This window comes from Parus major, chromosome 14 (assembly GCF_001522545.3).
Source record: "Parus major isolate Abel chromosome 14, Parus_major1.1, whole genome shotgun sequence".
Taxonomy (NCBI): domain Eukaryota; kingdom Metazoa; phylum Chordata; class Aves; order Passeriformes; family Paridae; genus Parus; species Parus major.
This window is the reverse complement of record NC_031783.1, coordinates 3,969,651-3,987,148: the sequence shown is the minus strand read 5'-3', so window position 1 is coordinate 3,987,148 and position 17,498 is coordinate 3,969,651. Positions and strand designations below refer to the sequence as shown.

General features: G+C 40.0%; 1 protein-coding gene across 7 annotated transcripts in view; it reads right to left on the bottom strand.

The window, feature by feature from the left end:
* RBFOX1 (RNA binding fox-1 homolog 1) overlaps positions 1 to 17,498 on the bottom strand; it is a 1,108,850-nt gene that overhangs the window by 289,623 nt on the left and 801,729 nt on the right. For 4 of the 7 annotated variants that reach the window (XM_033517813.1, XM_015642718.3, XM_015642721.2 and 1 more), the window contains one exon: positions 15,997 to 16,162. The exons of the other annotated variants lie outside the window; for them this stretch is intronic. In XM_033517813.1, coding sequence (XP_033373704.1) covers positions 15,997 to 16,162 — 166 coding nt within the window. The remainder of the gene's footprint in view (positions 1 to 15,996; positions 16,163 to 17,498) is intronic. 7 annotated transcript variants of the gene reach the window in all.

Below are 17,498 nucleotides of genomic sequence, written 5' to 3'. Positions count from 1 at the left end.
CCCCTGATGGAAGAAGCAAAGTTCCAGCCAGCAGACCTATCAGCCAGGTGCACAAGGCTTGAAGGAGCCAATTTTTTTGTTGTTTTGTTTCTACTTTCCCAGTATCATAAGTTATTTCTGTCAGGTTAGAAGTATGCCAGTACCCAGACTGCATCTTCCTGTGGATTCCCATGGACTACAGGACATTCCAAACCAACATTACAGTCATACTATTAATACTGACATTGCTTTATGTACTCAGGTGTCCTGAGAAATACTGTAAAATGTGAAGCAAACCCACTGTTTGCTTCTATGAATGAAATAATGGAGCCTCACTGAACTAACAGATTTGGTCTTCATGTATTTATTCTTTCTTGTTCTCCATTTTCTCCTCCTTTACATGTTTGACCTCTCCATCTTCCCCTGTCGTAGCAGCACTCTCTGACCGTCACAAACTCCCTGCTGCTGTTGTCTTCTCACTCAGATCCTCTTAATCTTTCATTCCCCTTTCATCAAGCGTTAGCTGACTTCTCGTATATCCATGAAGTCTCTTAAAGCCATTCCTGGCTTCAATTCTCCTCCTCCTCCACTTCAACCCTCTCAGGATCCCTCTTCTCCTTTCACTTGGGTCCTGCTCAGTGCTGGACAGGTCTGTGCTCTCCTGTTCCCCACAAACCTGTCTCTGGGCATTTCTTCTTTCCTTCCTGTCTGCTTGTTCGGTTCCTCTCCTCTGTGAGCTCCTAAGTAATTTATAAACTCCGTGTTTCTTTGCTCTTCCTGCCAGAAAACCTGCACTGGAATTTTATGTTTATTCTACTCTAATAACTCCTTGCTCCCAGACAGTTTGGAAAAGCTATGACAAGGTTGTATCATGAAATATTTTCTACATTATTACTCCTGATCTTCATCAGGAAGTAGTTTTGCAAAGACACACAAAAATTAACCTTGGACTCTAAGAACACAGTTGAACAGCCATGTTCTGAACAATTGAAACAAGACTAAAATAAATATTCTGGAGAATTGTTCACCCTACCTGCATTTATTCTATTGCCTCAATATCATTTTAGGAAGGAGTTTTGAAAATAAGTCCTAAAACATGGAACTTTCTCCTGTTTCTCCCTAGAAACAGCTCATCTATCAGGAGTGTGTTGTACAATATTAGCATTCCTCTTGAATTTCCTGTGCAGTTCTTATTTCCTACTTCTGTATAAAATAGTGAATTAAAAAATGGGTATTTACAATTTCTTGGATAATTTTCTAGGTTGACATTAATTAGAAGCTGCAAAAATTACATGGAAGCTTAAGAATTGCATACCCAATAAAAAGCACGTGGGAGGAAATGGGAAACTCTGAAAAAACAGATTTATGGTCATTTTAGCCAGTATTGATCAAAACTGAAAGCTTATATACCCTAGGCAGCTAATTGATATTTTTTTCTCTTCCACATGTATTATTTTTTCTCTGTCACACAGATAAAATGTTCTTTGTCAGCAGCTACACTTCTCTGTCAGAGTTTACACCTCAGTGACAATGTTTTATGTTCAGCAGCTGGCACATAAGTATTGTCATGCACTTACTGCATTTCTACACTTCTCAGTTCTACAGGGTTAGGCTTTGTTTCTTCATCTTCTATCCCAATTTAAACCAAACAAAAACATCCTAAAAAAAACCAATTCAGTAGAGATTCCCTATTCCCACATACCATCAGCATCACCAAACTTTTTTCAGTGGCATACAGAGTGGCACTAAACATCCACAACTGTATTCTCCAGAGCTTGTAAGACCAAAAAAAGGTCCTTTGATTTCACATATAATGAAAATAGAGCATAGAATTCCGGGGAAAAAAACCCAGACTCTAAAATTCTCAGAAGTAGCAGAAGTAGCTCTCCAGAAAGTTGTAGCAATGTTTCATTTCTTTCAGCACTAAAATATTGCAAGGTCAGTTTGTCCAGAGCTGCTGTCTGGGTGTTGGCTGTTACATTTTTTGCTGCTTCTGTCAACTCATCATCTCCCTGGGGAAAATGTGTCCCTCGGGAGCAATTAGCACTTCCCAGCTCTGGGCAAGTCGGACTAATTGCTTCCCTGAAGTCATGTGCAGTCTCTGCATCTTCCACTGGTCACTACATTTCCCAGCCCACTGCTCAGGTACATGGAGTTTCTCTGCCTTTGCAGTTTATAAACACTCCCTTTCACTGTGAAATTGATTTCAGAGCTTCCACTGTGTGAGGGCTGGACACACTGCCCAACAGAAGCAAGAGATCTGAATAAAACAACTCCAGCTGAGGCAGTTGCTCAAATATCCAAAACCTTCATCATCCCTTTGGGACCCAATTCATGGCTCTAGGGAAATGGTAAAAACTCCCATTGATGGGCTACATTAGTTTTAACACATATGGTTTTCAGTTATAATTGTTAATACAAATGACTTGCTTGCAGGCAGTTTGTCAAGTTGGTTGGTTGGGGCTCAGTCACTTTGGTATTTCCCCTTAGGGGCTCCTTCTATCTCCAAGTTTCATTCTGCTGTGTTATGTTTGTGTCTTGATCAGGGACACAAAGCTGCCCAGTTCCACGGGCCAGCACTGCACAAGACTCTGCACATCCCAGGCAGGAGTGGAGGCAGAGCTGTGGCTCTGGACAGCTGGACACCACTGGGGCTTGCTTCACACTGATCCCATCTGAAAGCAGCAGGCTGGAATCAAACCCAGAGCACAGCTGCACATCCACCAAGGCTGAGGGAAAGCAAAGCCTCAGTAATAAACATGCAGCCATTCAGGTTCATGCACAACATGCCTAAACAATTTTCCTTCCTGGAGATAAAGGTTTAAATAGTGAGATACACTCTGTTCAATAAATGGGAAAGACAAGTGCTGCATGGACATCAGCACCAGGAAAAGAACATTTCTTCTAGGAGATTTGAGTTATTGTGCTAGCATTACACATTTTAAATGGCACAGATCACTCCTTCCTCTCACATCCATGCCTGTTTTTCCTTCCAAATGAAGCCTTCAATGGCACATAAGTGGGATGCATCTGGCACGCTCTGCTGGGCCCCCCCAGGTCTCAGAGCCCAGAGCAATACCCTGCATTTGGACATATGTGCACTAAGCTGCACTGTGCCACATCCCCTCCTCAACTATGACCATAAAGCTTTATTTCCAACTTGGAGGGAAAGAGAGCAAAGTCCTCTGGATTTTGGGAGTGAGCCAATGGGAAGTGCTAAATGAATAAAATGTGTCTGCAAGTGTGCCCTAGGGACTTAGCAGTGAATGCCTATGACACGCCGCTGAGTTGGGATTCTGATTCTGGTGCCAAAAAATCACATGTCTCCTTGCTTCAGTGGTTATTAATCAATTAATATACACTATTAAATAACCAGGCTTCTAAATAAGCTTTTTACCTTTTAGTTTCTAAAGCAAATAAATGCTGCTATATTTGTAAACTGATCGCATCAAAGTATTTTGATTTATTCCAAAGCATGTTAGCAATAGACAAAATAAAGCAAGGTAATCAAGCAGAGGAGATCACTTCCTGAAGAACATGTAAAAATCATCACTGTCCCCAGTGAGTGTGAGATAGGTGAGGAAATAACAGAAATACAAGTGATTTGGAGGAGTAGTTTGGCTGCCCCTCTCCCTCCAGAGCCCAAGATGGGCTGCACCTACAGCTTCTGCTGTTTAAACTCCTTCTGTACACTTTTGGCACCAGAGCTTTCACTGTCATTCTAAAGAAGTTCTTCCAGTTTTCAAATGTTTTTTCCATTAGAAAGTTTTTTCCTGCTGCAAAGTGAGCCAAGTGCACAGGGAATACAGAGAAAAACTTCATTACTTTCTCACAGCTTCTTTTTATGTACATGAGGACTATTATCAAGTCCTTGCTCAGGCTTCTCTTCCCCAGCTTTTCCCTGTAGGTCGCATTTTCCACAGTTCTCATGGTTTATATTGCTCTCCCCAGTACCTCCACTGATTCAACCACTTTGTTCTTGAAGCATTCCCAGAATTTTGCCTTGCAGCTGAAGCCTTACAAGTGCCAATTTTTTCAAGAGTACTATTTCAGAGGCCTTACTGATGTTTACTCTGTTTTTGTATTAAAAATATGGCATGTGTCTGCCTTTTTTGCAATAGCAGGATATCTTTAATATGTCCAGCTTTTGATTTACTAGAAACAGAAATCACTGTACTGCACATTACCTATGCAGTCATGATGTGTATACATTTTCCAAGGCAAATATTTTTAAGTGTAGACCTTTTAATTTGCTCTAAATTTAATTCTGTTCAGTCTCCCACTCATCAAGGGAATTTTTAATTCTAAAGATATACTCACAGGTTCTTTCAGATTGACATTCTCAGGTAATTTTTAAAATATATTTTGTATTCAACTAGTCATGTCAATAATGAAAACACTTAGCTCTAGTCCTAAACCAGCCTTTTCTAAAATTGTTCCAAAACCATCAATCTACTTAGACAGAAAGCCATTTACATCTCTTCTTGGAGTATGGCATTTTGTTGAGGGTTTGTTCTGTTGTTGTTTTGTTTGGGTTGTTTGTGGGGAGTTATTAACATTTTTTTCTTTATTTTTTTATTGTTTGAGGGGTGTGCTGGGGTATTTTTAAGCAGCTGTTTTCCATACATGTACAACAGAGTTTTTCAAGCTCTTTTTCTGAAGAAAGAACACCACTCTTGCCCACTGGACCTTGTCAGGCAGAATCTTGCTGCTGAAATACCTCTGGAGTGAGTCTGAAAAGCCAGGTCTGAGCTCACTGTGCCAAACTCCAAATCCAAATTTGGATCCAAATTCCAGATCCAAACTGGAAAGCAGACTAGCACAGAGCTGTATCTGATCTACTAAATCCTGCTGCCAAAACAGGGAGAAAAAAACAGTTGTATACATGTTTTTCACAGCAGAATTCCAAATTAGTTTTGGGGAAGGGAAGGTGGCTCTGGCTATCCCAATAATCTCAGTTTTACCCCAGAATGGTTGTTTAATGCTTTTCTCAATGGAGACAGAAATGTGGAACTGCATTAGCCCTCCTTATTCAGGAACAGTAAGTTAGTCTTGCCAAATACATACTGACATAGGTTTAAAGGAAAATTTTTAAAAATCCATTGAAATTCATACCCAAAGTCAAAAAAAGAACAGGGAAGCCCTACCCTTGTCACACCAGGTGAAATAAAGGCTGTGATTTGACAGAATAGCATCTACACCTGCACAGAACTGAAGTAAGCTATTGTTTCATGAGAGAAGAGTCAAAAACCCATATCCTGAGTACTTTGACCAGTTTTATAAAGAAAGATGGAACCTATAAAGGGCTCAAAGAGCAGGTCTAGAGGAGCTGCACCAGAACATATCAGCTCTGAGATGAACAACATAAAGCATAAGGAATATAAGGAAAGAAAAGCTACAGCACAACACAACAAAAAAGCATTTACAGCTAGCTGTGCCACCACAGAGCTCGGCTGGCCACATGAGGGTGAGCTCCCACAAAGGACTTCATCATCAGGCAAGATTAAAAATAGTTACATCAGATGAGGATGTACAAAATTTCAGGATAATTTTTGCTCTCCGGAAAGGTTTCTGTACATAGTGTTTGTAGATTAATGTTCCAGATACCTTGTCTTTTTTTCTTCCCCACACAGGTCCTCAATTGTTACAGAAATAAAAATGAATCTTACTTACATCTTGAAATGTTAAGTGCAGTGCTAAATCAAGAGGTGTAGTCCTTGTGGGGTTTTAGGACATATAAAAAGTAACATGTCTGAAAAGCAGTTACACATACCTTGATGATTTATTTTCACCTTATGTATTGAAATGCAATGTTCTGTTATTCTCTTCCTTGTATTTTAAGTCCTCATAACATTTCTTGGTCACTCTAGATGATGACAGAGTTGAAAATGTTATGTTCTCTCTGCTTTTGGCAAATTTCCAGTCCAGAATGAGTTTGTGGCTCACTGGTACAATTAAAATTGCTTTCTAAAACTCAGGGTGCTTCTTCATAAATGACATTTTAAAAAAAATGAAGAAACAGAAATAAATACACCCAATGTAAATGCTATATTGAAAAGATTATCTCCTATTTCTCAATAAAAATACGCCTTGAAGTATCCCTCTGAAATAAAGTTCATGTGAGAAAAATGAAACTTGCAGTCTGTCACTGCTGCCAAACTCTAAATTCATACTGTTGATGGCAAAGAAAAGGAACCCAGTGATTATTACAGACCAATCACAGCAGAAGATAAACTCTATTTCCCTGCATGTATAAAAAGTGATGTCATTCTCTTTTACTTTTTCTTTCATGTATTTGTTTCCTGAGGATCCTCTGACTCCAAGAAATGTGATGTTGAAAGGTGGAGTTTAAAGCAGGTTTCTCTAATTTCTGAGTGTCTCACAACTTTTAGATCTATGGGTGGCCACAGGGCAACTCCTCATGGATTAATCTTGTCTAGGGAAAGAGTAGAGACAAAACAATTATATCAGCCAAGAGAAACTATGAGAATAACAGTTGAAAAAGCAAAACTGCACAGCTAAACAATACTTGGTGGGTATGGGCTGAGTTTAGCAAGGCAAAGCCAGAGAACTGTTTGATTATTGTTATGTTTAATAGACAGACAGGTAAGAGGAGAAGGTAATGAAGAAAATAGAAAGAAGAATACATTGCAAGCCTTTTGCTGATTATTAGACAATGTCATTAAGATTGATGGGGTCACTGTGACACTGTTATCAGCCGTGCTAAAGCACACACACATCTTGGTGTTTCCATAAAGCCTCTGAAATCACACGGAGGAAGGATGAGATTATGATGTGCCACAAAGGGCTGAACTGGCTCCAAAAGGCCATCAAACTGTGAACTATCCCTGGAGCAGTGCAGCAGCAAGGAGGAATGAATTGGCATTACCCAACAAGGTGGATTCTCCAAACACTCCACGCTGAATTTCCGTCTCTGCCCGATAAGTGCATTATTAAAGTTTATAAATCCTGACTTGCAGAAACTGTTCTGCTTTTCACTGGCTGCATTCAGCTGTACTGAGGCTCACTATTGAGGGCTCTCCAAGACGTTTCCTTTCTGCCAGGAGCCTCGGGATGCAGTTATTGAAAAGCATAGGGGAAATGTAGTGGGCAGGTGTTTGTCACTCTCAGCAAATCCTTGCTCTGTGGCAGACGTGATTTGCAGATCACCTTTGAAAGCTTATCTCAGGGAGGGATAAGGCAGCATTCACATGGCTTCATCTCCAGCACAACACGGCCAGACACAAAGTACGGGAAGATGTGATTGACAGAGAGATGTTCCATTACAGCTTTTCACTGGAGTCATTTCTACCCCTGCCCTCCCCCCAGTATAAGGTCTTGCAAATTCATTTATTTTCACTCACTCAAAACAAGAAACTCCAGTGTAATGATGGTTAAGTTCAGCTTTAAATACAAACGAGTACTAAAATCCTTCCTCCACTGAATGCATAAAAAGAGATGAAGCACATTATAACTTATCTGCCACATGGTATTTTGAAAGGATAAAGTGAAACAGCTTCTACAATTATTATTTAGAGCATTATTAGCAAACTTATATTTAGCAAATTTGACTTTTCAGAATGGATTAACTCTTTTCCAGGAATACCATGCTATTAGCACAGAACTGTAAATACACAGCATGGTGTGTTATCTTGAAAGGAGGACAAATTAATATTTACTACAACCTACTAAATATTTTATTGAGTACAAAAGGTCCACCGACTTAAAACACTCCATTACAATCTCAGAAGAATCTCCACTTAACAGAAAATGTTCTGATGTCAAGCCACAGCCACCACCAGTTAAAATGTTACCATGACAACCAGCAGCAACTTAGGGTAGTGCAATGCATAACTCGGATCCAGTGCTTAGCTCCCTGCTCATCTACTGCAAAAAAATTATTTTTCACAAGCAGAAATCCTAGAAGCTTGAGGATATTTCTGTGCAAGCCCCTCGAGCTGGAGGTAATGCCTGAGAGAAATCAGGAATGACTCTGAGCTGACCTGCTGCTCCAAAGCATGCTGGTGGGCTTTGCAGGCACACCCCAAACCATCCACCCAAACTGGAGCTGGCTTTTTGGGGTTCCCACAGGAACCCACTGTGTAACCTCTGACCAGCTCTATATTCTCATATTCTACATATTCTACAGAATAATGCCTCAATATGCATGTTTCATTCATTCACTTTTGGGTGTGCTCTTTTTTACTTCCACCTGTGAAATCTCAGTTCAGCCCCAGCTCTCAGGTCACATCTTGGCCCTCATGGTTTGTGTTGGTCTCTAAGCACACGTGAATCTACTCAAGACTAACACAGTAATCTTATGATTAATAATAATAAGATTATTAATTAGTAATAATAGAGAAACTTGCTTGGGAGTATTTTGCCTATGAAAAATCAAATCATGCTCAGTTTAGAGCGGCTCCTTCAGGGAAAAAATAAAAAGACAAAAAAAAGGTGGAATTATAAAGAATTATATCCTGTCCTTCTCATTCAAGGGGACACTGAATAAAAACATGTAAATTGTATAATGAGTTACAGTCATTACCAATTCTCTTTACTGTACTACAAACCCAAATGCATACCTTTTGGAAAATCATGCAAATAAAATTATAAATCTCAGTTGAGAAGTACTTTATTGTCCAGAAAGAGTTATTCAGACAATTTTTTTCCCCTGTTAAAGCATAGCAGTATATTATTTTTGTACAAATTTATTTTATAGACTTCTAATACATCATTTCAAGAGGAGGGTTGAGCAGATTCTTATAAAATAACTGATTTAGGGGATGCCTTCCAAATAATTCATGTGACTTCATCCTCATGATTACAGTTTTCAAGAAGGCAAACAAGTAAGGTGAAAATCTTTAACCCTTTATGCAGCTACACCTGCAATACTGAAATAGCATCCCTTGCATGCTGCACCAATTTTCTCCCTATTCTCAAGATATGTCTCATTTTTTTTACCAAACTGCTATTAGATTTCTTAAATGAAAGAACAGCAAAACTTTTAAATGCTCAATGAATTCTGAATTATTAAAGATGAAAGGGTACTTTGGTATATTTATTATCATGTTGCAGGAACTCATCATCACTGATGTCTGGATTAAGCTCTTATCTTTTTAAATGGCCTCTTCAGTGCTGAGGTAAACTCAAAGATGCATTGCTACAAACCTCCAGAAATGAGTATTTTGGTGTTGTTTTGCTTGGTTGGTTGGGTTTTTAAACTACTTTTTAATGCTATTAAGTTTCATTTCACTGTGCAGAAAATCCCCTTTGAATACAAGAATGAAAAGGTTGCATTTAAATGAAAGCTACATGTTCGTTTCCCCAAACATACGACTTCTTATTTAAATAATTTTATTTTAGAATTATTTTCTAGTCCCTGTAATCAAGTTATTCCTGCTGAAAGTGCAAGGACAAATAAGGATATTAAAACACACACTGACAAGGGGGAAAATTAACAAAATACTGCTGTTCATTTTACCGGAAAAAAACAGAAGACAATTCTTTAGCCAGTGGTCACCCCTGTAGCTCCATCAACTTAAATGCCATTCCATTTAATTATCCTTGTGAGCAAGACATGATACAAATTATTCAGTTCTTCAGTTCTGCCTCATGGCTACGTGACATATTTTGCTGACACTGTACATTGCCAATCTTCTACACTAAAAAAAAAAAATTAACAACGAAAGTTCAGGGATCACATAATCTAGGGAAAGGCACAGGATGGAATTCAGGGGGATTTATAAGAGTTTGTGTGGATGGTAGCTACGCCCCTAATTTTTAACTAACACTCTTAGAAAGCCTCTAGCAATCAGGTAATTCTCCTGATGCCTTTTCTGTGTTACCCCTCTGATTCCTGAGCCTTGTACTTCCATGGGAGCTTATCAGCTCTCTCACCCCTGGCCTTGTGCAGCACCCTCACCCATCTCCTGATGTGCCTGGGAAATCTGCTCTCACCACAGCTTGGACAGCCATGGGGGTGTTTGTATGCAAGGGCATGAAATAAATAAACAGTGAAGAGTGCTCAGCTGAGGGAGGAGGTTTGATTTAAACACCCCATTTTTGCCCAGTCTGCACCGCACACTCAAATTCAGTGCAGTGATAATTCCTTTAACCCTTTTACCCACAGTTAGGGTAAAACCCATACAGTGGGTTTAGGTGCAGGAAGATGAGGAAAACAGCCAAGACGAGAGACTTGGCTTGTTCCTGAAGTCCTGGGAGATATCCTGCCTTGGTTCTAAGGGTTGTGCCATCCTTGCAGCATCCCGTTATGAAACGTGGGCTCCGTGGCTGTGCAGGACCAGCAGCTGCTCCTGGCACTGCTGCCCATCTCCCTGCCAGCAGAACATCATCTCCTCAGCAGGAGGAGCAGCTCTGCCTCCTGGCCCTGCCACCCCCAGGGCCACAGCAGGGCCTGCCAGCACTGCCCTGGGCTCAGGACAAACACTTGCCACGTTACACCCTAAGAAATAAACATGCACCAATCTTGGGGCTCTCTCACTCTTTTATTTTATTTTATTTTTTACTAGTATTTTTACTACCCATCTGATTTCCTTCTCATTAACCAGTTGGACACAAGCACCACAAGAAATGGTGTATTTAAGAGGAGAAACACCTCAAAATGTAATTTTAAAATTACATTCTTCAAAGACATTCTAAGACAAGGTCTTCTACTTACGTTTTCCAGTTTGGTGAAAGGACTTGGATAAAAAGCTATCAGCCTTATTTTGAGAAAAGGAGAAAAAAATAAAATTCAAAAAGTCTGGAAAAATTCAATACCATGTTTCCAAACTTATTTTTTAAAGAATGAAAGCTAGAGAAAAAAAATTATTCCTCCCTGAGTTAAGGTGAAACGTCTCTTATTTGCATCCTAATTTTGTCCCACAGTAAGAAGTACAATGCTGGAATTATCTTTTAGCAGATACAGTAGGAAAAACAACAATCTCCAGAGAAAAGACCCCTGAGATTTTATAAATTTCAGATTTTCATTAGGTTTCTCTCAGCTGCTTTTACATCCACCAGGATTCTGAGGTGGGAAGCACAAAGTGACCACAAAGACAGCAGAGTTTCTCTCTGTGATGTTCCATAAAGTTTCTTTCACGGTGAAAAGAGCCAGGATTGCAGAAACAAGGGCTGCCTTTTTTCCCCACTGCTAACAACATATTTTTTATGGTGGGTAAAGCATTTAAATAGTTAGAAGGCTGTAAGAATCCACCTCCTTGGCAGCTACAAATTCTTTCTGATGAGAAAGATGAGGCATCAGAAAGTCTGCCTGGTAAATCATGCAGAGTTTCCAAATAAGCTCTCCCCTCCCATGGATTTTTTTCTGCAGGAGATGATGATCAGGCCATATGTTACTATGACAGATTTGGTATTTCATAACTGAAACCCAAATAGCTCCTACTTTAATATTTCCTCAAAACAGGACAATTTTTAATAAAACCCAAAACCTACTTTAATGTCTACACCCTACAAAAATCATCACTGAGGCACTGTCCCCAAAAAGCAGCCCTACATTCAATTACTTTGGTAAATACATCCCCTTTTATTATTTTTAGGTTTTAAAAGACAACTAAATACTGCATTTAATAGTAAGCATGTGCCCTACTGAAGGGAACACAAACTATAATGATATGCCTAGCTTAAAAGCAAATCTAATCTACTTGCTTATTAAATTTAAATGTGTTTAAGGCTGATATGGTTTGAAAATGATATGTAAAATAACAGCTTCCATGGCTATAAATGTCAAGTCTAAAAATTATATGCAATATAACATACAAAATAAATGCTGCTTCATCTTTACATTTCAGTGTGATCAATTCATTAAATGAGGTATTACAAGCTATGAGAAAATTTTACAACTCCTGAGACATAATTCGTCACAGTGTATTACAATGCAGCAAGGAAATACTTTAGAGGTTTTGTCATCAATGGATTAAAATTCTTATTAGAAAGAAGGTGGGGGAAAGTAGTTTTCTGATGTACCATGACCAAAATTACTCATCACAGCATATATTAAACACCTACGTGATCCTTTTTCATGAGACAGTCTCTGTATTAAATGTTGGGTTTTTTTTTTTCCCTTGGAAAATAAAGCAAGGAAAAGATAGATGATATATTTTATAGGGCCAAGGTGTAAGAAGGACACAAGGGACACAGAGCTTCCCTTTTGGTTTGTAACACCAAACCCAAATATTCTCTGTGGGTTTGTTTGGCTCTTTTTTTCCTCTTCCTTTTTTAACTGTGAAAGAGGGATGGTCTTTCCCACCTGCTGTGTCTTCCAGAAATAACAGCCACTGGTTAAAGAGGAGCCATGATGCCCAGAAACACAGTGGCTGCATTCCCCCAAATACCCACAAAATCCCCCTGAACCTTTTATCTCCACAGCAAACTCCATCACTAAAAAATCCATACAACCTCGGGAGTTCTGACTCTGCACAGCTCCCTGTTCCAGAAAATATCCCAAAACCTGACTGCAGCTTGGGGAACTGCTCATCTGAGCCCTCCCAGTCACCAGGGACACACAGATCCCCCAGGATGTGACTCAGAGCACCTGAATTAAGGCTTTTCTCTGGGGACACATCTCTGTCTGCACAGGGGGTGACAGTGCTCTGCTTTGTGAACACGAGCTGCTCGTGTCCCCAGCCTTCCCTTCCCAACACCTCTGTTTCCAAAACAGAGACCCCTAACACTTGCTTTGGCTGCCACACTGTTAACTAGGAGCCATTCAAACTTATTTTCTTCCTCTGGTGAAGTTTGAGGAACTTATAAAATGGTCTTAGAGATTGCTGGAAAAAAATTTGTTTTCACTGAGGTGAATGCCTGCTATAGGTAAATAAAAATGTGCTGTGCATTGATGGGTCTTAATTATTGCCCCCCTAAGGATTTGTATACAACTGTTCAAAAGCCTTGACTGCTAAAGAATGTTTTTAACACCTAAAATTTATTCAGACTTTGTTATTTATAATTAAATCCTGTTTCAAAATCCAACCTGATTAAGAACATTCAGGCTTAGGTCCTTTCAGTGAGGCAACGAGACAACATCAATTTTCTCACACAAACATTTACAACAGCTAAAAGGATAAATGTTACTTCTTTTGCCATTTCCCTCTAAAATAAGAATAATATTCATAGTTTTGACCAAAATAATCTTATTTTTAAATACTGTTGCTATTTCCAAGATGCATGCCTGCCTCTTGCTTCATCACTTCCCCAATCTGCCGAATATTTAACACATTTGTCTTTCCCTGACATGAGATTTGCTATTATCATGTGACAGAAAAACACACATCACCCCAGATGTTCTCAAGGTGCAACAGAATCTGGCAATGCTTTTGCAGGCCAGTATCTAGCCAGGAATTTGTGCTCCCACAAACCCATCCATATTACCAGGGGAATTATTAGGTGGCTGTATCTTTCCAGGCACTCAGAGCAAGATAACCCTAATCTAGTCTTATCACTTGCACACAAAAGCATTGGATCCAATAGGCTTCCATGTAATCCATCTCTGTCAGCCGCATTAAGGAAATTACCTGTCAGAAATATCATGGCCAAGATTCTGTGATTAAATGCAAACTTAGAAAATGCTCAAGGGTATAGTAAAAAAAAGCTGCATAAAATTGCTTTCAGTTTAGTTTTCCTTATGTTAACGTTGTGTCCACAAGCATTTGAACAACATAAAGAATCAAGTAATTTATCAACCACGCATTGCATCGCCAACGGAAACAAAAGATATTTTAAAGTTTGTCATAATTCTGTGAAGTTGACTTTCATTATTGAGACGGTAAAACTTTAAAAAAATCTTAAAAGATCTTTGAAGAACCAAGAAGCACATCAGGTTTTTTGTTTGTTTGTTTGTTTTTTGTTCTACAGGGAGGGAAATTGTTATTGCTGATGAAGTATAGAAATGCTTAAACCCTCAGATTCACAATTTGAGTACTATTTTTTTTTTTTGTTCAAAGCTTTTGTCTCTGCAAACTTTACCATTTAAGGATTACTGGTTACAAGTTTGCATGGCTGACAGCACAGTCCTACACCTCAGGTCACTCAGGTCCAAGCCATAATCAAAACTCTCCATCTACAGCATTGGTCATTTCCCTAGGCATCTTTCTATAAAGAGGACAGAGCCATCACATATATGTATATAATGCACTATTAACTGTGAATATTCTGGCTCTGTGTCAATGAAGGGAACACAAAGGAAAAAAAAAAAAAAAAAAAAGCAACTTGACCCACAATTCTACAGCTAAACAGTTTTGAAGTGTTCATTGAAGAATCCTCTATTCTAAAATATCCAGTGTACTCTAAAGAAATCAAAGGAGGTGGAAAAATTACAGTATGATTGTCTGGTAATGTTGATGAGTATCCCCAGCAGATGAGAGGTGCTGACACACTGGGGAGAGTCTAACAAAGGGCCATTAAGATGATTGAGGGACTTGGCACGTGTCTCCAGTGAGGGAAGGCTGAGAGACCTGCACTGCTTCAGCCTCAGCAAGAGCAGGACTGGGGGGATGTCAAAGGACACAAACGCTTGAGAAGGCTGAGCCAGGGTGTTCTCAGGGGTGCCAGGACAGGAGCAGGCACAATGAGCACCGACTGACAGCCAGGAGATCCCCTCAGAACCCCTGGAACTGCTCCTCTGGGGGGGTGATGAGCCCTGGCACTCACCTGGGGCTGTTCCACGTGGGATGTCCCCACCTTGGACACACCCAAAAACCATCTGGGCACAGTCCTGGGCAGCCAGCCCTGGGTGTCCCTGCCCAGCAGTGGGGTGGGAGCAGAGCAGATGCAGAGGTCCCTTCTAACCACAACCACTTTTTGATTCTATTTCCCTTTTATATCCTGCTTATCCAAGCCCCTCTGAAGGGCAGCCCTGTCTTGCACTGCTCATGGTTCCTCCTCACTCCCTCTCCATGCTGTTATTAAAGAATTGCTTCTGAGTCAAGCCCTGGGCCACATGGCACCTATGAAACCACCACAAGAACTCTGAACCCCCCATCCCAGCCCTGTAAATCCAGCAGCCAGCTGATTTATCATCCATGTATCCATTCCAATTTGCACCAATATGGCTGTAGGAATAATAGGGTAGAATGGGTTAAAAACCTTGATAAAATGAGAGTTGAACATCCACTACTTTTCCCTTCTCTTCACAAGACCAGATGTTTTTTTCCTCAGGGAAGCATCACCTGGGCTATGGTTGATCACAAAAGAAAAAAAAAATCACACCTTTAACCCAGTGAGAATGTTTGCCTTGTACTTATTTAATTTCACTGGAATTCTAACTCCATTCAGCTGGATGGAAGTTTCCAAGCACAAAGCCCTACAAAGCAGCAAAACTGAAGAGGACAAACAAACAGGGAGCAAAAGGAGAAAATACTCAAATGCTCAAAAATCTTTTCTTGTAAACCTGGAAATGCACTTCCTCCACGACAAGAAATTTCACTGAAAAATCCTTGATTCTGTCCTGCCACAAGTGATTCATCTAAATCCAGCCAGGTGTGGTTGAGAAGACAACAGTGAGCAGTAGGTTAGAGTTTGTTCTTTATGATTCCTACACTGCACCAAATATTTGGTGAGTATTTACAGGAAAGGTGAAGATTTCTCTTTGATGTGGTGGTTGCACACCTATAGAGCTGTCTGTACTGCCAGAATTTTGAAAGTACACAGTAAAGGAATTCATACATAGGAAGCTTGATTCAAGAAATAGAAATTTCCTGGATTATGGAAGGAGAGAGAAGTGACAGAGCAGCAGTCTCAGAAAACTAGCATTGACCTGCTGATTTATAATAGAGCTATCTTCTGACTGAGATGAAAAGCTGAAATTCTACAAATGCAATGGAGGGGTGTATTCTGTCAACTGTTTTCACTTGAGGCATCATAAGGTACCAGACCTACAAGATGAGGGCTGGAGGTAAAATTTACATCACTTCAGTGTGAAGTACCATGACTGCAGAGATTCCTTTCCATGACAGGACAGAGAATAAATGGGACATACAAAATGCATGTCCCTTTTCTCACCTTTGCCCAAGGGTGTTGCCCTGAAGTTCTCCACCCAGCAGAGAGTTGCAGTTCTTCTCCTAAAGCAGGCAGACACTGGGAAAAGCCAGTCTGGGAGCAGAAGGCTGCAGGATGTCCCATCCTCAGAGAGGACAGGACTAAAAAGCCATCTAAAGGCCTTCAACTTCTGAGCAGCAAAGGAAAGAAAGAAAATAATGCATTTTCTTGGCCACAAGAGTTATTGTGGAATTCAAAGTTACATTTAATCTCAGTTAAAAGAACTAGTAACAGGACTCAAAGAGTGAATAGGGTTTGGACAATCTCATTTGCATTTATACAGTGCTGATTGAAGTAATGGAGCTGATTAAGTCAGGGAATCATTGTTGTCACACAAAATTTACAGCTCAGAATCCATCAGCAGAAGCCAAAATAACACAGAAAATTATTTTGAACCTTGCACATTAATTATGAAGAAAGAAATAGTTGTAAAAAAAAAAATAAAAAAATAAAAGTGGACCTATGCTCCATGTGGCACTTTTATTAGTTACTTTATCACCCCCATATGTGCTGCCCAGGAAAACTATAATAGGCCACCACTAATGGCTACACAAGAAGACTATGAATTATTATTGATGTTCTTATTAACCATGCTAGTAAACTCAACATAACTAGGTCATGATCGTAGAGAAGCTCTGTATTCAAAAAGGATACTGTACAGGACAGAAGAAACACAAATACAGCTCTACTTTTAAAGTAGGAACAAAGTACAGTAAGAACAGCTGCAAATTCAGCCTCAAAAGCACATATTGACTAATGGAGATGATACCCAAAGTGAGCTGGATAACAATTGTTTCCTAGCAGGCCAGTGAGTAAAGCAGGATCCTTTCTTGGAACAACTCTCAGATTAATAGATTCAATATTGTTTCCTCTTTATTGGAGAGTGAATTCCATTAAACACCCTGCACTACTTCAGTAGCAGAAGATATATTTGCAAATGAATGCAAAGACTCTGGATGAGGAACAAAACACGTTCTGGTCTACCACCACCTATGAGCGTAACTTTCTTTTAATTATCATATTTATTTCCTCTGCACCCTGTTTGCTGTCGTGGACTGGAGCTGGTGTTCTGGAATGATCTCAGCAGCAGTGGGATGTGTGAAGCCTCACAGTGCACAGAGCACACCAGGCAGGCTGTTCTCCATGGACCTTCAGAGAGCAGGGTCCTACAAAGAGATTAATGACCCAGTGCAGTGACAGTGACAATTGCCACCACCCATCAGCATCACCACCTGTTACCAGCCACTTCCCAGAAAGAAAAACCTGTTAGAATCTGAGTGACTTAACAAATGTAATAAAATCAAACAGCTGAGCAGCAGAGGTACAAATTCCAGGAGCTCCTGATTCCCAGCTGTGCACACTCAGTCCTCCTGAGGCAGCATCGCCTCTCTGTGCCTTCAGAGCTGCATTGCTGCGTCCGAGGGGAAAGATGGGAGCTGGGCAGGGAAAAGGGAAAAGGAAGGGAA